The 21,819-nt window shown below is 43.1% G+C and overlaps 1 protein-coding gene across 1 annotated transcript in view; it reads left to right on the plus strand.

Annotated features, from left to right (window-relative positions):
* The window catches only part of DOCK2 (dedicator of cytokinesis 2), a 1,209,209-nt gene that overhangs the window by 1,066,099 nt on the left and 121,291 nt on the right, over positions 1-21,819 (plus strand). The window contains exon 49 of the mRNA XM_069763868.1: positions 3,265-3,436. Coding sequence (XP_069619969.1) covers positions 3,265-3,436 — 172 coding nt within the window. The remainder of the gene's footprint in view (positions 1-3,264; positions 3,437-21,819) is intronic.

Consider the following 21,819-nt stretch of genomic DNA (forward strand, 5'->3'; position numbering starts at 1 on the left):
CTCGTATATAGTTAAGTAAATAAGGCAGCACACTGCAGCGCTAAAACATGTAAACTGGAAATATGAAATTTGAACTGCATTACTGCACTAGAAATATGAAAAATGAGAGCGTTTAGCGCATAAAAATGGCCAGTTTTATGTGTACCTGGTAGCCCCTTTACGGCATCTCTCTTATACCAGGTCCTAAACTTGCCTTACCTCGCTGAGAATAAACGTCTCCATCTGAATGGGTACATGTGAAACCTCTTCCTAGACTAAAATTCTCTCTCTCTGTGGAGGGGTATTGGACCTGCTGTAATTAAAACACCTGTAGGCTAGGAGGCGGAGTGCACGATCAGAAGGCTAAAGAATACATTTCAAAAACCTGACCGGCATATCCAAACATAGACTAAGCGTGAACAGGTGCTGAACCTAGAGTCGCCAACTCGTATATAGTTAAGTAAACAAGGCTGCACACTGCAGCGCTAAAACATGTAAACTTGAAATACGAAATTTGAACTGCATTACTGCACTAGAAATATGAAAAATGAGAGCGTTTAACGCATAAAAATGGCCAATTTTATGTGTACCTAGTAGCCCCTTTACGGCATCTCTCTTATACCAGGTCCTAAACTTGCCTTACCTCGCTGAGAATAAACGTCTCCATCTGAATGGGTACATGTGAAACCTCTTCCTAGACTAAAATTCTCTCTCTCTGTGGAGGGGTATTGGACCTGCTGTAATTAAAACACCTGTAGGCTAGGAGGCGGAGTGCACGATCAGAAGGCTAAAGAATACATTTCAAAAACCTGACCGGCACATCCAAACATAGACTAAGCGTGAACAGGTGCTGAACCTAGAGTCGCCAACTCGTATATAGTTAAGTAAATAAGGCAGCACACTGCAGCGCTAAAACATGTAAACTTGAAATACAAAATTTGAACTGCATTACTGCACTAGAAATATGAAAAATGAGAGCGTTTAGCGCATAAAAATGGCCAATTTTATGTGTACCTGGTAGCCCCTTTAAGGCATCTCTCTTATACCAGGTCCTAAACTTGCCTTACCTCGCTGAGAATAAACGTCTCCATCTGAATGGGTACATGTGAAACCTCTTCCTAGACTAAAATTCTCTCTCTCTGTGGAGGGGTATTGGACCTGCTGTAATTAAAACACCTGTAGGCTAGGAGGCGGAGTGCACGATCAGAAGGCTAAAGAATACATTTCAAAAACCTGACCGGCACATCCAAACATAGACTACGCGTGAACAGGTGCTGAATCTAGAGTCGCCAACTCGTATATAGTTAAGTAAATAAGGCAGCACACTGCAGCGCTAAAACATGTAAACTTGAAATACGAAATTTGAACTGCATTACTGCACTAGAAATATGAAAAATGAGAGCGTTTAGCGCATAAAAATGGCCAATTTTATGTGTACCTGGTAGCCCCTTTACGGCATCTCTCTTATACCAGGTCCTAAACTTGCCTTACCTCGCTGAAAATAAACGTCTCCATCTGAATGGGTACATGTGAAACCTCTTCCTAGACTAAAATTCTCTCTCTCTGTGGAGGGGTATTGGACCTGCTGTAATTAAAACACCTGTAGGCTAGGAGGCGGAGTGCACGATCAGAAGGCTAAAGAATACATTTCAAAAACCTGACCAGCACATCCAAACATAGACTAAGCGTGAACAGGTGCTGAACCTAGAGTCGCCAACTCGTATATAGTTAAGTAAATAAGGCAGCACACTGCAGCGCTAAAACATGTAAACTTGAAATACGAAATTTGAACTGCATTACTGCACTAGAAATATGAAAAATGAGAGCGTTTAGCGCATAAAAATGGCCAATTTATGTGTACCTGGTAGCCCCTTTACGGCATCTCTCTTATACCAGGTCCTAAACTTGCCTTACCTCGCTGAGAATAAACGTCTCCATCTGAATGGGTACATGTGAAACCTCTTCCTAGACTAAAATTCTCTCTCTCTGTGGAGGGGTATTGGACCTGCTGTAATTAAAAGTAGAATTTTAGTCTAGGAAGAGGTTTCACATGTACCCATTCAGATGGAGACATTTATTCTCAGCGAGGTAAGGCAAGTTTAGGACCTGGTATAAGAGAGATACCGTAAAGGGGCTACCAGGTACACATAAAATTGGCCATTTTTATGCGCTAAACGCTCTCATTTTTCATATTTCTAGTGCAGTAATGCAGTTCAAATTTCGTATTTCAAGTTTACATGTTTTAGCGCTGCAGTGTGCTGCCTTATTTACTTAACTATATACGAGTTGGCGACTCTAGGTTCAGCACCTGTTCACGCTTAGTCTATGTTTGGATGTGCCAGTCAGGTTTTTGAAATGTATTCCAGAAGGACAATGACCCAAAACACACTTCAAAAGGCACTAGAAAATGGTTTGAGAGAAAGCACTGGAGACTGCTAAGGAGGCCAGCAATGAGTCCAGACCTGAATCCCATAGAACACCTGTGGAGAGATCTAAAATGGCAGTTTGGAGAAGGCACCCTTCAAATATCAGGGACCTGGAGCAGTTTGCCAAAAAGAATGGTCTAAAATTCCAGCAGAGCATTGTAAGAAACTCATTGATGGTTACCGGAAGCAGTTGGTCGCAGTTATTTTGGTTAAAGGTTGTGCAACCAAGTATTAGGCTGAGGGTTTTGTGTGAAATGATCAATGTTTTGCTTTTTGCTTCATTCTCTTTTGTGTTTTTCGTTTAAATTAAATGAAGATAATAATACCAAATAATTTGTGATTGCAATCATTTTCAGGAAGAAAATGAGCATTATCTGACAGAATTGCAGGCGTGTCAATACTTTTGGCCATGACTGTACTTTCAGTTGAATCTCTGTTCTGAGTGCATGCTCTTATCACCTGAGCTGCACAACTCTTGCGTGAGTTTTTTTACAACAATCGGTGGAGGGTTTTAGTGACCCAGACTACCAGTTATCTGCTTGCAATTGAAAGGTCACTAACATGTAGAGAAGTTCTAAAGCTTTAGTTACTCTTTAGATTATTCCTCTACAAAATTTTAACTTTTTTCATCCTTTTGTCCTTTGGGTAAAATGTCACGAAAAGAACGTCAAAATTATATGAAAAAAACTAGAAATAATTCTAATAATTCTCAAAGATTTATGCAGGTCAGGGTTGCACATTTTTTTACATCCTGTATAACTGTGTTTTTATTATCTCATATACTAATGATAATTTGATATAGCAATATAATTGTGAGTTATTTAAGGATTATAATGATGATGCTTTTGCTTTTCGGTAGCTTTGATCTTGAAGCCTCTATGTCTAAATCAAAACCTCACGAAAGTGAAGAAGATCCTTCACCAGTGTTCAGTGAACCTGATGTAAAACTTCGGAGATCTCGCAAGAAAATTAAAAGGAGCAGTGTTTGTGCAGATGAAAAAAATACTTCTGAAGCATCTGAGATTAACAGAGTAAGTAACAACTTCTTTCTTGCAAACAGTTTTAAACGTATTAAAAACTATAATGCGTATACAATTGCGGATATATATAAAGCACAGTGGTGCTTCTATCTAGGGTTCTAGGTAGGTTCAAATAAGGCAAATACTACCATTTGTCTAATAATATATCAAAGAAGTATATATTCACACTTTGTTAGAATCAAAGAAGGGCAGCTAAGGAGCATTACAGTAGTATATATAATAGCAGTTTACACTGACCTATGTATTGCAGATGGTTTAGCTGCGTGAAGCACTAAGGTTTGGCACCTACAAATAATTATATAGGGTAAGCAATGGAATGAAACTGAAAGGAAGAAGATACAGATTAATTATTAGAAACAAAAAATTTGACAGTGAAGATGATCAATGAGTGGAACAGGCTGCCAAAAGAGGTGGAGAGTTCTCCTTCAGTAGACGTCTTCATACAGAGGCTAAACAGACAATGATGATGACCTTTGAGGTCCCTTCCAACTCTAACATTCTTTGATTCTATGAGGGTACAGAGTATTTAGCAGCAGTATAGAAGCCCAGCATAAAAAGTCAATATTCAAAATACGCAATGGTTAGCAGCAGTGGATATAATAATAATAATAATAATCTTTATTTTTATATGGCGCTAACATATTCCGCAGCACTTTACAGTTTTGCACACATTATCATCACTGTCCCCGTTGGGGCTCACAATCTAAATTCCCTATCAGTATATCTTTGGAATGTGGGAGGAAACCGGAGAACCCAGAGGAAACCCACGCAAACACGGGGAGAACATACAAAACATATAAAAATCAGCATCAATGTTCAAAGTGCACAGTACTTTCCAGGAGTAAAAAGCAAACAACGTTCAGAGCGCACAGTGATTAGCGCAGCAGTGCATATAGGGGACCAGCATTCAAATATACGTAGTAGAGGGCAATATTACTCGTGATGTTCTTCCAATTTTTGGAGCGTTGAGGGGTGCTAAGGCAGATTACCTCATGTGTCAGATCGGGTCTCCAGGCGGTACCCAGCCTGCTTGTTTAGAGGGCAGGAGTGGTGCCTTGGCCGGTGGCAGGCACTCAATGCAAATCTTGCTGGAGACAAGCTGAGGGACACTGAATGCAGGGAAGGTCTTTATGATGTCACGCTGTCAATCCCGCTATAAATTGCTGAAAGGACCAAACTTCATCCTACGAGTTTCGGAAAACACGGTTTCCTTCCTCACTCGTGGTCCTTGTATGGTAAATGGTTCTTTAAATATACAAGCAGATGACAATTAGAGATGAGAGAACCATTCAAGGCTTAGGCTACGTTCACATTAGCGTTTCGCTAATGTGCGTCGCTGTTGCGTCGGCGACGCAGCGGCGACGCGCCCCTATGTTTAACATGGGGGACGCGTGCGTTTTTTTGGTAGCGTTTTCCGACATGTGCGTCGTTTTCGACGCTAGCGTCGGACGCAAGAAAATGCAACAAGTTGCACTTTTCGTGCGTCCGATTTTCGTCAAAAAACGACGCACGCGTCGCAAAACGCAGCGTTTTTGCGCGCGTTTTTGGTACGTCGTGCGTTGCGTCGCCGTTGCGTCGCCGACGCACCGGCGCGCAACGCTAATGTGAACGTAGCCTTAGGCAACGTCACAATGTTCGCCGAGTTCATCAAACATACCTAAACCCCACTGAATTCAATGGGAGACTAAGCCAAACGCATTTATCAAAATATAAAGATTTAAACTGCACCCTATAAAAGTCCAAGTCTATTAACCCCTTTACCCCCAAGGGTGGTTTGCACGTTATGGACCGGGCAAATTTTTACAATTCTGACCACTGTCCCTTTATGAGGTTATAACTCTGGAACGCTTCAACAGATCCCGGTGATTCTGACATTGTTTTCTCGTGACATATTGTACTTCATGATAGTGGTAAAATTTCTTTGATATTACCTGCGTTTATTTGTGAAAAAAATGGAAACATGGCGAAAATTTTGAAAATTTCGCAATTTTCCAACTTTGAATTTTTATGCAATTAAATCACAGAGATATGTCACACAAAATACTTAATAAGTAACATTTCCCACATGTCTACTTTACATCAGCACAATTTTGGAACCAAAATTTTTTTTGTTAGGGAGTTATAAGGGTTAAAATTTGACCAGCAATTTCTCATTTTTACAACACCATTTTATTTTAGGGACCACATCTCATTTGAAGTCATTTTGAGGGGTCTATATGATAGAAAATACCCAAGTGTGACACCATTCTAAAAGCTGCACCCCTCAAGGTTCTCAAAACCACATTCAAGAAGTTTATTAACCCTTCAGGTGTTTCACAGGAATTTTTGGAATGTTTAAATAAAAATGAACATTTAACTTTTTTTCACAAAAAATTTATTTCAGCTCCAATTTGTTTTATTTTTCCAAGAGTTACAGGAGAAAATGGACCCCAAACCTTGTTGTACAATTTGTCCTGAGTACGCCGATACCCCATAAGTGGAGGTAAACTACTGTTTGGGCGCATGACAGAGCTTGGAAGCGAAGGAGCGCCATTTGACTTTTTAATGCAAAATTGACTGGAATTGAGATGGGACGCCATGTTGCATTTGGAGAGCCACTGATGTGCCTAAACATTGAAACCCCCCACAAGTGACACCATTTTGGAAATTAGACCCCCTAAGGAACTTACCTAGAGGTGTGGTGAGCACTTTGACCCACCAAGTGCTTCACAGAAGTTTAAAATGCAGAACCGTAAAAATAAAAAATATTTTTTCGCAAAAATTATCTTTTCGCCCCCAATTTTTTATTTTCTCAATGGTAAGAGAAGAAATTGGAACCAAAAAGTTGTTGCACAATTTGTCCTGAATACTCTGATACCCCATATGTGGGGGTAAACCACTGTTTGGGCGCATGGGAGACCTCGGAAGGGAAGGAGCGCCGTTTGACCTTTCAATGCAAAATTGATAGGAATTGAGATGGGACACCATGTTGCGTTTGAAGAGCCACTGATGTGCCTAAACATTGAAACCCCCCACAAGTGACACCATTTTGGAAAGTAGACCCCCTAAGGAACTTATCTAGAGGTGTGGTGAGCACTTTGACCCACCAAGTGCTTCACAGAAGTTTATAATGCAGAACCGTAAAAATAAAAAATAATTATTGTGAAAAAAAATGATCTTTTCGCCCCCAATTTATTATTTTCCCAATGGTAAGAGAAGAAATTGGAACCAAAAAGGTGTTGTACAATTTGTCCTGAGTACGCTGATACCCCATATGTGGGGGTAAACCACTGTTTGGGCGCATGGGAGAGCTCGGAAGGGAAGGAGCGCCGTTTGACTTTTCAATGCAAAATTCACAGGAATTGAGATGAGACGCCATGTTGCGTTTGGAGAGCCACTGATGTGCCTAAATATTGAAACCCCCCACAAGTGACACCATTTTGGAAAGTAGAACCCCTAAGGAACTTATCTAGATGTGTGGTGAGTAGTGTTGAGCGATACCGTCCGATACTTGAAAGTATCGGTATCGGATAGTATCGGCCGATACCCGAAAAATATCCGATATCGCCGATACCGATATCCGATACCAATACAAGTCAATGGGACATCAAGTATCGGAAGGTATTCTCATGGTTCCCAGGGTCTGAAGGAGAGGAAACTCTCCTTCAGGCCCTGGGATCCATAGGGATGTGTAAAATAAAGACTTAAAATAAAAAATATTGATATATTTACCTCTCCGGCGGCCCCTGAACTCAGCGCGGGTAACCGGCAGGCTTCTTTGTTCAAAATCAGCGCTTTTAGGACCTGAGAATCACTTCCCGGCTTCTGATTGGTCGCGGGCCGCCCATGTGACCGCCACGCGACCAATCACAAGCCGTGACGTCATTCGCAGGTCCTTAACGCGCTCATTTTTTAAAAATGAGCGCGGTAATGACTTTCAAAGATGTAGCGGCTTGTGATTGGTCGCGTGGCCGCGACCAATCACAAGCCGCGACGTCACCGCAAGCTATTAATGCGCTCATTTTTAAAAATGAGCGCGTTAATGACTTTCAAAGACGTAGCGGCTTGTGATTGGTCGCGTGGCCGCGACCAATCACAAGCCGCTACGTCTTTGAAAGCCATTAACGCGCTCATTTTTAAAAATGAGCGCATTAATAGCTTGCGGTGACGTCGCGGCTTGTGATTGGTCGCGTGGCCGCGACCAATCACAAGCCGCTACGTCTTTGAAAGTCATTAACGCGCTCATTTTTAAAAATGAGCGCGTTAATAGCTTGCGGTGACGTCGCGGCTTGTGATTGGTCGCGGCCACGCGACCAATCACAAGCCGCTACGTCTTTGAAAGCCATTAACGCGCTCATTTTTAAAAATGAGCGCGTTAATAGCTTGCGGTGACGTCGCGGCTTGTGATTGGTCGCGTGGCCGCGACCAATCACAAGCCGCTACGTCTTTGAAAGTCATTAACGCGCTCATTTTTAAAAATGAGCACGTTAATAGCTTGCGGTGACGTCGCGGCTTGTGATTGGTCGCGGCCACGCGACCAATCACAAGCCGCTACGTCTTTGAAAGTCATTAACGCGCTCATTTTTAAAAATGAGCGCGTTAATAGCTTGCGGTGACGTCGCGGCTTGTGATTGGTCGCGTGGCGGTCACATGGGCGGCCCGCGACCAATCAGAAGCCGGGACGTGATTCTCAGGTCCTAAAAGCGCTGATTTTGAACAACGAAGCCTGCCGGTTACCCGCGCTGAGTCCAGGGGCCGCCGGAGAGGTAAATATATCAATATTTTTTATTTTAATTCTTTATTTTACACATCTCTATGTATCCGATACCGATACCCGATACCACAAAAGTATCGGATCTCGGTATCGGAATTCCGATACCGCAAGTATCGGCCAATACCCGATACTTGCGGTATCGGAATGCTCAACACTAGTGGTGAGCACTTTGACCCACCAAGAGCTTCACAGAAGTTTATAATGCAGAGCCGTAAAAATAAAATAATTTTTTTTCCCACAAATATTATATTTTAGCCCCCAGTTTTGTATTTTCCCAAGGGTAACAGGAGAAATTGGACCCCAAAATTTGTTGTGCAATTTGTCCTGAGTGCACTGATGGGGGGGGAACCACCGTTTGGGCGCATGGGAAGGCTCGGAAGGGAAGGAGCGCCATTTGAAATACAGACTTAGATGGAATGTTCTGCAGGCGTCACATTGCATTTGCAGAGCCCCTAATGTACCTAAACAGTAGAAACCCCCCACAAATGACCCCATATTGGAAACTAGACCCCCAAAGGAACTTATCTAGATGTGTTGTGAGAACTTTGAGCCCCCAAGTGTTTCACTACAGTTTCTAACGCAGAGCCGTGAAAATTAAAAATTCTTTTTTTTTCCCACAAAACTTATTTTTTAGCCCCCAGTTTTGTATTTTCCCAGGGGTAACAGGAGAAATTGGACCCCAAAAGTTGTTGTCCAATTTGTCCTGAGTACGCTAATACCCCATATGTTGGGGTAAATTCCTGTTTGGGCACACGGGAGAGCTCGGAAGGAAAGGAGCACTGTTTTACTTTTTCAACGCAGAATTGGCTGGAATTGAGATCGGACGCCATGTCGTGTTTGGAGAGCCCCTGATGTGCCTAAACAGTGGAAACCCCCCAATTATAACTGAAACCCTAATCCAAACACACCCCTAACCCTAATTCCAACGGTAACCCTAACCACACCTCTAACCCAGACACACCCCTAACCCTAATCCCAACCCTATTCCCAACCGCAAATGTAATCCAAACCCTAACCCTAACTTTAGCCCCATCCCTAACTGTAGCCTTAACCCTAACTGTAGCCTTAACCCTAACTGTAGCCTTAACCCTAACTGTAGCCTTAACCCTAGCCCCAACCCTAGCCCTAACCATAACCCTAGCCCTAACCCTAGCCCTAACCCTAGCTGTAACCCTAGCCCTAACCCTAGCCCTAGTCCTAACCCTAGCCTTAACCCTAGCCCTAACCCTAGCCCTAACCCTAGCCCTAACCCTAACCCTAGCCCTAACCCTAACCCTAGCCCTAACCCTAACCCTAACCCTAGCCCTAACCCTAACCCTAGCCCTAACCCTAACCCTAGCCCTAGCCCTAACCCTAATGGGAAAATGGAAATAAATACATTTTTTGAATCCACAGAGTCATGTGAGGTCTTGCTTTTTGTGGGACGAGTTGACATTTTTATTGGTAACACTTTTGGGCACGTGACATTTTTTGATTGCTTTTTATTCCGATTTTTGTGAGGCAGAATTAGCAAAAACCAGCTATTCATTAATTTCTTTTGGGGGAGGCGTTTATACCGTTCCGCGTTTGGTAAAATTGGTAAAGCAGTTTTATTCGTCGGGTCAGTACGATTACAGATATACCTCATTTATATCATTTTTTTTATGTTTTGGCGCTGTTATACGATAAAAACTATTTTATAGAAAAAATAATTATTTTTGCATCGCTTTATTCTGAGGACTATAACTTTTTTATTTTTTTGCTGATGTTGCTGTATGGCGGCTTGTTTTTTGCGGGACAAGATGACGCTTTCAGCGGTACCATGGTTATTTATATCTGTCTTTCGCGTGTTATTCCACTTTTTGTTCGGCGGTATGATAATAAAGCGTTGTTTTTTGCCTCGTTTTTTTTTTTTTTTCTTACGGTGTTTACTGAAGGGGTTAACTAGTGGGCCAGTTTTATAGGTCGGGTCGTTACGGACGCGGCGATACTAAATATGTATACTTTTATTGTTTTGTTTTTTTTTATTTAGATAAAGAAATGTATTTTTACCTTTTTACTTTGTCCCAGGGGTGGGCAATACAGATCGGTGATCTGCCAGTTTGCACAGCACTCTGACAGATCACCGATCTGTCAACAGCGCTGCAGCGTTACCAAGTGCCTGCTCTGTGCAGGCACTTGGTAAGCCACCTCCCTCCCTGCAGGACCCGGATCTGCGGCCATCTTGGATCCGGGACTTGCTGCAGGGAGGAGGTAAGAGACCCCCGGAGCAACGCGATCACATCGCGTTGCTGCGGGGGTCTCAGGGAAGCCCGCATGGAGCACCCTCCCTGCGCGATGCTTCCCTGCACCGCCGGCACATCGCGATCATGTTTGATCGCGGTGTGCCGGGGGTTAATGTGCCGAGGGCGGTCCTTGACCGCTCCTGGCACATAGTGCCGGATGTCAGCTGCGATAAGCAGCTGACACCCGGCCCCGATCGGCCGCGCTCCCCCCGTGAGCGCGGCCGATCGCCTATGACGTACTATTCCGTCCTTGGGAAGTAAAGCCCACCCCACATGGACGGAATAGTACGTCTAAAGGGGTTAAGACAAAAAAAAGGCGCACGTCAAGACCAGCGAGTCCATCCCGGAACACGCTCCATAACAATAGATCAAAAGACAGCGCCTCAGACAATGGTGAAAAACAAGCCTTACATTTTATTCTGCCTCCTGTGGCGACGTTTCAATCCGAAGACCTTTTTCAAACACAGTCCAGAGTGTTTTAACCACCATTATATACAACAAATACTAACCACTAATTAGTAAAACACCAATAGGATACAAACACAATAGTAAATATAATCCCATCAAAACCAAAAAACACACATATACGGTAAATACCGTAAAAACAATCCCACTGAGCATCCATTGCATTACTATCTAATCTGACATCAAATTGCTAGCTCTGATTGGTATGTGCACACGTATTCTAGGTCCACTGCAGATTTTTCTGCAGCAGATTTGATAAATCTGCTGTGGAAAACTGCTGTGGATTTATCGCGGATTTACTGCGGTTTTCACTGCGGTTTTACAACTGCGGTTTTCCATAGGGGCAGCTGTAAAACCGCTGCAGAATCCGGAGAAAGAAGTGACATGCTGCGGAATGTAAACCGCTGCTTTTCCATGCGTTTTTTTCCGCAGCATGTGCACAGCGTTTTTGGTTTCCCATAGGTTTACATTGAACTGTAAACTCATGGGAAACTGCTGCGGACCCGCAGCAAAATCCGCATCGTGAGCACATACACTTATAACTAGTGTTGAGCGATACCGTCCGATACTTGAAAGTATCGGTATCGGATAGTATCGGCCGATACCCGAAAAGTATCGGATATCGCCGATACCGATACCCGATACCAATACAAGTCAATGGGACACCAAGTATCGGAAGGTATCCTGATGGTTCCCAGGGTCTGAAGGAGAGGAAACTCTCCTTCAGGCCCTGGGATCCATATTAATGTGTAAAATAAAGAATTAAAATAAAAAATATTGATATAATTACCTCTCCGGAGGCCCCTGGGCATCACCGCTGGTAACCGGCAGCCTTCTTTGCTTAAAATGAGCGCGTTTAGGACCTGAGAATGACGTCGCGGCTTCTGATTGGTCGCGTGCCGCTCATGTGACCGCCACACGACCAATCAGAAGCCGCGACGTCATTCTCAGGTCCTAAATTCCTAGAATGAGGAGTTTAGGACCTGAGAATGACGTTGCGGCTTCTGATTGGTCGCGTGGCGGTCACATGAGCGGCACGCGACCAATCAGAAGCCGTGACGTCATGGAAGTCCCTAAACGCGCTCATTTTAAACAAAGAAGGCTGCCGGTTACCAGCGGTGATGTCCAGGGGCCTCCGGAGAGGTGAGTATATCAATATTTTTTATTTTAATTCTTTATTTTACACATTAATATGGATCCGATACCGATTCCCGATACCACAAAAGTATCGGAACTCGGTATTGGAATTCCGATACCGCAAGTATCGGCCGATACCCGATACTTGCGGTATCGGAATGCTCAACACTACTTATAATGAAGATCAAAATTGCACAGATAACTTCCTGATGATAAAATGTAAGCAAAGGTCCTCCAACCAATCAATACCCAGTCACAGCAGCAGTCAGCCACGGGCTATGCATGAGGTATTGAGGTCTGGGCCAGCATTTGCAGCTTTGAATTTAAGTTTAAATTAAGATGAGGCAGGTGAGGGACTGGTGGAAGCCTGCTTTGCTGGGAGCCCTGATACCTCATGCAATAGTTCAAACTACTTTTTTGTTTAGTCACACTCAGGTGGCACAAATATGAGCTTAGAAGACCACTAATGTTAGAAAAATGTAAGAATAGTAACACAGGTTGTTGACTAAAAGTAAATGCAGGCCTGCCGATCTGAGAGCCATACTGCTACAGGCAACACACATAAAAAAGATTCAACTTGGAGTTCAAAAATTTCAAAAAAATATTGGCACACACCAGTAAAGTGGCATCAATTTCCCCAGAGTATAAATAGTATAATAGGTCTCTAACACACCTTATACTACATGCAATCCACCAAATGGAGACCCAAATTGGAGTCTCCACATTTCAAAAAATTGCAACATCAGGAGCAGTGGCAACAGCAGGCACAGAAGCCACGACAAAGACTGCAATAACACGAGATCAATGCATCACACTAAAAACTACAGTATCACCGAGTCTGCACAGTCTTCAGCGGGGTGCAGAAGTCATTGGAGATCCATGACTTGTCCATTTTAATGAAAGTTCAGCGGTCTACACTTTCAGGAGACAGCCGCATGCACTTATCCATCAGGACACCACCAGCACCCCTGAAGACACGTTCTGAGAGAACGCTGGCTGCCATGCATGACTAAACCTCCAAGATGTGACAGGCAAGCTCAGACTATTCTACCACACATTATTCACTTGGTCCTGCCATACTGTTTTCTTATGTATTAACAACAAGGCCTGCCCTGCCACCTAGTCATATGCACCCCAATAGGCCTTTGAACCCAGGCACTGGATGGCTACAGGAAAATAAACTTCACATAATTTATTTTGTACTCCCGTACTCCTTTGTTTTACATATTGGCAGCAAAGTCATATGCACCCCATTACGCCTTGGAACTCACATTTTTGATGGGCCCATGAAAATCCCCTCGCATTTTTTAATGGTATGATGGTTCCCTCTTTGCAATAAAATTGCATTGGATTGCAAGTATTAACCTTCTTTAAAGCCGTATCTGAACCTTAGTGTTAAAAACATGGCAAATTAAATTTCAAAATTCTCCTGTAAATAATTCTGCAAACTACAAAAGTCAAGGAATAGTATGATTGAGTAGTGTGAGTGCATACACTTGTATATGTTAACATATAAAGGTTAATAAGTACATATAAGGATTAAATACATACAGTTAGGGCCAGAAATATTTGGACAGTGACACAAGTTTTGTTATTTTAGCTGTTTACAAAAACATGTTCAGAAATACAATTATATATATAATATGGGCTGAAAGTGCACACTCCCAGCTGCAATATGATAGTTTCCACATCCAAATCGGAGAAAGGGTTTAGGAATCATAGCTCTGTAATGCATAGCGTCCTCTTTTTCAAGGGACCAAAAGTAATTGGACAATGGACTCTAAGGGCTGCAATTAACTCTGAAGGCGTCTCCCTCGTTAACCTGTAATCAATGAAGTAGTTAAAAGGTCAGGGGTGGATTCCAGGTGTGTGGTTTTGCATTTGGAAGCTGTTGCTGTGAGCAGACAACATGCGGTCAAAGGAACTCTCAATTGAGGTGAAGCAGAACATCCTGAGGCTGAAAAAAAAGAAAAAATCCATCAGAGAAATAGCAGACATGCTTGGAGTAGCAAAATCAACAGTTGGGTACATTCTGAGAAAAAAGGAATTGACTGGTGAGCTTGGGAACTCAAAAAGGCCTGGGTGTCCACGGATGACAACAGTGGTGGATGATCGCCGCATACTTAATTTGGTGAAGAAGAACCCGTTCACAACATCAACTGAAGTCCAGAACACTCTCAGTGAAGTAGGTGTATCTGTCTCTAAGTCAACAGTAAAGAGAAGACTCCATGACAGTAAATACAAAGGGTTCACATCTAGATGCAAACCATTCATCAATACCAAAAATAGGCAGGCCAGAGTTAAATTTGCAGAAAAACACCTCAAGAAGCCAGCTTAGTTCTGGAAAAGTATTCTATGGACAGATGAGACAAAGATCAACCTGTACCAGAATGATGGGAAGAAAAAAGTTTGGAGAAGAAAGGGAACGGCACATGATCCAAGGCACACCACATCCTCTGTAAAACATGGTGGAGGCAACGTGATGGCATGGGCATGCATGGCTTTCAATGGCACTGGGTCACTTGTGTTTATTGATGACATAAGAGCAGACAAGAGTAGCCGGATGAATTCTGAAGTGTACCGGGATATACTTTCAGCCCAGATTCAGCCAAATGCTGCAAAGTTGATTGGACGGCGCTTCATAGTACAGATGGACAATGACCCCAAGCATACAGCCAAAGCTACCCAGGAGTTCATGAGTGCCAAAAAGTGGAACATTCTGCAATGGCCAAATCAATCTCCAGATCTAAACCCAATTGAGCATGCATTTCACTTGCTCAAATCCAGACTTAAGACGGAAAGACCCACAAACAAGCAAGACCTGAAGGCTGCGGCTGTAAAGGCCTGGCAAAGCATTAAGAAGGAGGAAACCCAGCGTTTGGTGATGTCCATGGGTTCCAGACTTAAGGCAGTGATTGCCTCCAAAGGATTTGCAACAAAATATTGAAAATAAAAATATTTTGTTTGGGTTATGTTTATTTGTCCAATTACTTTTGACCTCCTAAAATGTGGAGTGTTTGTAAAGAAATGTGTACAATTCCTACATTTTCTATCAGATATTTTTGTTCAACCCTTCAAATTAAACGTTACAATCTGCACTTGAATTCTGTTGTAGAGGTTTCATTTCAAATCCAATGTGGTGGCATGCAGAACCCAACTCGCGAAAATTGTGTCACTGTCCAAATATTTCTGGCCCTAACCGTATAGTGATTACGTATATATGAAGATAAACTAAATACAGTATACTTGGATGATGTTTAAAAGCCTCTTGGTGATGATCTGTCTTGAATATCAGAGAAGCAACACCAAGACAGAGAACCGAGATTAAATATACTGCATGGGCGTCCCCAATTATGCAAGTATCAGCACACACTGTACATGTACAGGTACCCCAGTTTTGGCATCTGCCTTAGTGTAAATCAATGTGTAAGACCAGAGAAACATGACTATGTAGTAACTCTAGTTTCACCCAGACCTTCAAGTGGCCACTTTCAAGTTTGGATGAAACTGAGATATCATGGAGTCTTCAGACGAGGGGCCAGAAACTCCTAGAAAATAAAAGCCTCAAGGATTTAGATCAAACCACCACAGGCATAGTTTCAGTAACCCTTAATGTTTTACAATGAGAAACAGCAAACATATAGAGCCTTAGAACTGTTTGTGAAGTGAGTAAACAAACATTTCTCAAGATGTTGTCACTATGAGCATTGTCTGTCACATCTGTAAATGTTTTACAAGAAATGCAGCTATGTGATTATCTGAATGCATTCGGTATACAGTATTTTAATCTGGGTTACAAATCGCCATTTGTATATTTCGCCATTTCTTTATTTGAGGCATCCAAAGTCAAGGCTCTCAAGGAGAGAAACTAATATAGTGGACAAATAATTAAATTTTAATGAACTACTGAGCCAAACAGCATTGCTTTATCATATTTAAATGAAGTGTATTGTGTCCAATGTGAGCAACCAGGCAACACAAAAAGGAGCCTGGTTGTGTACTGAGCCAAACAGCATTGCTTTATCATATTTAAATGAAGTGTATTGTGTCCAATGTGAGCAACCAGGCAACACAAAAAGGAGCTTTTCAAGTGAGCTGTTTAAGGTACACAAATGTTATGAAGTCTTTGCCAACAAGGATGTGGTTTCACCAATGGGGAGTAACTTTTTTAAAAATATACTATTGCCATCACAGGCCCCCTTGCCCAAACTTCACTGGCCTTTAACAGTACAGAACACGTTCACCCTGGTGAACTAGTGGCAGTTAAAGAAGAGACATTGCAGGAGACAGAGTTAAAAAGTAGGCCCAATGTAGTGTTGTGGGTCTCTGAAACTTGTAATGCAGTGCTTGAGATGACAAACAATTCCCCAATGGGGGTACCTTTTTTAAAAATAGACTAGCGCCATCACAGCCCCCTTGCCCGAACTTCACCGGCCTATAACAGTACAGAGCACATTCACCCTGGTGATCTAGTGGCAGGTAAAGGACACATTGCAGGAGACAGAGTTAAGAAGTAGGCCCAATGTAGGGATGTGAGTCCCTTAGACTTGTAATGGAGTGCCTGGCCTGAAAAGCATTTGCTTATGGGTGGTTAGTTTTTTAAACATTTTTCATGTGGATCCTAGGCTCCCTTTCACAAAACTTGACTGTCTGTAGCAGCACGGAACACGTGAACACTGGTGATCTAGTGGTGTAAAATGAGAAGACATTGCTGAAGGCCTCATTAAAATCTATGGCTAATATAAAGGATTGTATCTCCTACACTTGTTTGTCAGCCCATAGGCACTTAGAATATGGGCATTACATTTCCCCAAGGGGAATACATTTATTAAAACATACTATGGGCATCCTAGACACCCTTTCCAAAAATTGACTGTAGCAGTAGGGAACACATGAACCCTGGTGATCTAGTGGTGGAAAATGATGAGAGGTGGAGGAAGGCCTCATTAAAAAGTAGGCCCAATGTAAAGGAGCAGGTCTCCTAGACTTGTAATGCCCATACACTAAGTGCATGGACTGACAAACATTTCCCCAGGGGGGGGGGCAATTTTTTAAGAAAAATTGTTTACGAGCATCATAACCACCTTGCAAAACTGTAAAGCGGTTTCCTACACAGTTGCTGCTGGGAAGGTGCAGGTTTTTAGTAAAAATATGGTGGACGAATCGTTGGATGGAGTGATCAGGAAAAGGGGCACGGTGATGACAGGAATGAGAATGCTCATGATTAATAACAGCAGTGGCTATGGGAGGTATGAGATCCAGGATACAGCCTACAATGATTAGTCGCTTAGCCACCACCAATTACCAGAATGTATTTCATGCCCGTCAGAAGATCGGTGTAACATATGCTCGCGTTTGACGCGGCCTAAAAAATGCCTGGCAAAAACATATTGCCAAACCAAAGACGCACGTGTCTGTCTAAAGGGCAAAGTGCAACATGCTCGTGAGATGCTGAATTATAGAAAGCAGATCAGTATTGGAGGAAAACCAAGCAAACTGATATATTCTTGTGAAAAACGAAGTTTAAAGAGGAGTGCACTGTCCTTAACTATAAACACACCTGTGGCACAAGCTTCTTCATCTTCACCCATACATATTACCAATAATATCAAAATGTCTCAGTCAAAAATTATTTGTTCTTGTGTAACGAACACTGTTAAGGAATGCCACTAAACATAGATAACCACTACCCTGGGAAACACCAGATTTCCTCATTACAAGATATGGATAATGATGGTTTTGATGACGACTTTGGAATTTACCACATTAACACCAAGAAGATGAAGATCACAGCTGTAAAAAATGTGCAAAAAAGGCCGTGAATGTCTGGAAAATCATTTTCTCTTGGGCAAACTTTCCCTCTTACTAAAGTGGTACCGAATGATGCATACACACCTCTCATACCTATTTAACGTGAGATGGTTGAAAGATTATGTATTCTGTTTTGTCCATGTCCACTTTTTTAAAGCTAGCATAAAAGGATAAAATAGCGGCAAGATGTGTGATTTTGGTCAGTAAGGAGGTAATGTCAGGTACAGATAGGTAGATCTGCATGTCATTGGCGTACTGATGATATTGCAAACCGTGCCATTACATCAGCTATCCCAGGCCGAAGGAGTAGATGGAGAAGAGTAGGGACCCTAGAACTAAGCCTTGGGGAACACCGAAAGACCGTGGTCAAGGTGTGGAGGTGGTGTGGGAGAGGGACACCCTGGTTGTTTTTTAAAGACTGTGCCGATAACCCCCAAAAGGTAATTTGCTCCAAGGGCCGTGACTGCATCAGCAGGGGTAGTAAAACTCCCATCCTAGCCACCACAAGCATGATCAGGGCACATGCAGCAGAGAACCCGACTTTGTTCATGGAGGCTTGTGTTCAACCAACAGAGTCTGCGGGTGATACCACTGCTTCTTCCGATGTTGTGCATGAAAGCCAATCCCCTGTCCATGGTGCATACAAAGATGCCTCATGCCCTGCATCTGCAGTTGCACACAAACTCAACTAGCACCATCAACAAGCACGTCCTTGTCCCAGAGCAGCGTTCATTTGTCCATACCACAGTCTTTGGAATGCAAGCGGAAATAAGCAGCTAATGCCACAGTACTAAATTCACACATTTCTCATCTGCTTGCGCTCGAAATGTTGCATTTTAGGCACGTGGGAGATGTTAGCTTTCCGCAACCTGATAGCGGTGATCATCACAAGGTACTTGTTGCCCAGCTACCACAACTTTTCCCGGTCTGCCGTTACAACATTACACAAGCAAGCACGTGTCCAACAACATTACCTGGGCCCTCAACAATGCTGTTACAGGGAAAGTGCACCTAAGCACAGACACTTGTCGACAGGGATGGTACATCTCGCTGACAACACACTGGGTTAGCGTAGAGAAAGCCATGACCCAGTTGGACATTGAGAGACCATGTTGCAGATGTATGGAAACAGGTTGGGGAAGGCTTTGTCTGTCATAGTTTGGGTATTGAACTGTAGCCTCTGGTCAATTGGACGGCAGTGAAGGGACTGGCAGAGAGGAGAGGCTGGGGAATAACAGAGGGACAGTTGGATTACTTGTGCATCAGATTTTAGTATAGATTGGAATGGTGCAAGAGTGCTAGAGGGGAGGCATGAGAGTATAAGGTTGCAATAGTGGAGGAGGGAGATCATGAGGGCGTGCGCAAACATTTTTACAGTTTCTTGGAATGTATGGATCCTGGAAATGTTTTTGAGTTGTAGTGGGAAGGAGGAGGAAAGGGCTTGGATATGTTTCTTGAAAGAGAGGGCAGAGTCAAGGATCCCCCCAAGGCCCCGAACATGCGGGACTATTTGTACCGGTGTGCCATCCCATCATTACACAGGCACGTGTCCCACAACATTACCCGTGCCCTCCACAATGCTGTTATTGGGAAAGTCCACCTAACCACATACACGTGGACAAGTGCTTGCAGTCAGGGATGGTACATCTCACTAACGGCACACTGGGTTAACATAGTGGAAGCCGGGACCCAGTCCGACCTTAGGATGGTGCACGTCCTCCCAACCCCAAGTATTGCGGGCCCTATGTCAATCTGGGTTGCCACCACAGTCTACAACTACTGCACCTCCTCCTCCTTCACACCCTCTTCGGGCTCCATCTCCGAAAGTAACACATCAGTCACAAGCTGGAAGCACTGCAGCACTGCCTCAGGCAAGCGGCAAGAGGCTGTGCTGAAGCTAATATGATTAGGTGACAAACTGTACAATGATGAAGAGTTGTGGACAGCTCTGAAAGAGCAGGCAGATCTGTGGCTGACACCACTCAACCTACAGCCAGGCATGGTCGTGTGTGACAATGGCTGGAGCCTGGTGGCTGCTCTGTGTCGAGGCGAGCTCACACACGTGGCATGCCTGGCCCATGTGCTTAACCTCATTGTTCAACGTTTTCTGAGAAGTGACATAGAGGTATCAGATCTGCTAGGAAAAGTACAAGGCTCTGCGTACCCATTTTAGAAAGTCAGCCAGACCTTCATCCGCCCTTGCCATGCTTCTGCAGTGCTTGCTGCTTCTGGCTCACCAACTGGTGTGTGATGTCCTCCCCTTGGAACTCTACACTGCATAATTTGGAAAGGATTTGTGAGCAGAAGAGGGCAGTTGTTGACTACTAGCATCAACAAGGCCATTGGTATTCAGTTCTGACTTCACACATAAGATCTCAGGAGTGGACATAGATGTCAGACATATGTACCATCTTCCAAAAACTTTGAGGAATTCACCAAGGTGGTGAGCGGCAATGACGCCATAATTAACATCTACATCCTGCTTTTCTGTCTTCTAATATTAATATTTATAGTTATTTATATAGCATCAACATATTTACAGTTTCAAAAGCAACAGTCCTAAGTAACAACAATAACTTTAATACAATAATTAAACAGAAATAAAACAACACTGATCGTGACAGCTTACAATCTACATTAAGTAACAATAACAATAATTAAACCCCCCAAAAAACATCCTGCTCGTGACAACTTACAGTCTACAATGATGTGGGGGAGATAAAAACTACAGGGGAATGTATTTACAATGATGTTACTTAGGTTTGTCGAAAACTGTGGAGGCCTGAGGACAAGTAGGAGGAGAAGAGCATGGTCAGTTGTCCTCTTCGTGATGACACGGAAGTATTGACTGTTAGCAATCTTGCACACATAGCTGAGTTTATGTTCCACCGCCTTTCCCATCACCCTTGCGTTCTCAAAATTTTCGGTGACAGGCAATACTGATTGGTGACACTTCTAGACCCATGCTACAAGGAGAACTTTATTTCTCTTATTCCTGAGGCAGACAGGTGTACTACAATGTTGGAGGACCATAAGGCCCTTCTTGCTGAATTATTATAAAAATTCCCATCTGAAAACACTGGCAGAAGAGGTTACAGTTCATTGGCCAAGCAAGGAGTACAGGTGACAAAGACACAACTTCAATCCAGCAGAGGTAGTGGAACACTGACAAAGTTTGGGGAGAGTTTTCTCAGATCCTCCTATCGCTCTGGCCCTGAGGCGAGGGAGACTCTCACACGGATTGCTTTGTTTGGGAAAATGCTGAGGGACTACCTTGCTGACCGTACCAATGTCCTCTGTCATTCCTCTGTGCCCTTTAATTATTGTTTTCCAAAGCTGAACACGGAACATGAACTGCCTCTCTCTACTGCGAACATGCACTGTACTCACGGTCATGGAGCGCACGGTGCATCGCTCTGTGGTGGTCACTGTGAACACGGCTCCTCGCTTTCTGGCCATAATGCTTTTATTGGCAGGAGCAAATACCTTCGTAGTACAGAGACAGAGTATAACACCGCCCAAGCATTCACATTCTGCTCCTCAGACTTTGTATGTGTGCAGTGACTGCCTCTAGGCAGAAGATGATGATGGTGGTAGTAGTAGTTGGAGCATTTAAGACAGTCATAAAGCAGCCATAACAACTTGAAAGAGAAGTACGGTATTTTTAATGAGATAACACACTGTTCGATATGTGGCCTGTATTTGTTAGTTTTTTAAACTAAATAGTGTACCGAATGAGGGTAACAGCAAATAAAGCTGAATGTAGACATGAATTTAAACATTTTGTAGGCCACAAATACTTCAGACGTCTGACAGCGATAACATACTGGCAAATATGTGGCCTCTTTTTTTTTAATGCCAAATAATGCTGTATATAATTAGAGTAACAGACACCAGAAACAGTGGCAAAATGGCCTAAAATGCCCAAACTTTGAGCACGCAGA

Source organism: Ranitomeya imitator, chromosome 4 (genome assembly GCF_032444005.1).
Source record: "Ranitomeya imitator isolate aRanImi1 chromosome 4, aRanImi1.pri, whole genome shotgun sequence".
In the NCBI taxonomy this organism is placed as follows: domain Eukaryota; kingdom Metazoa; phylum Chordata; class Amphibia; order Anura; family Dendrobatidae; genus Ranitomeya; species Ranitomeya imitator.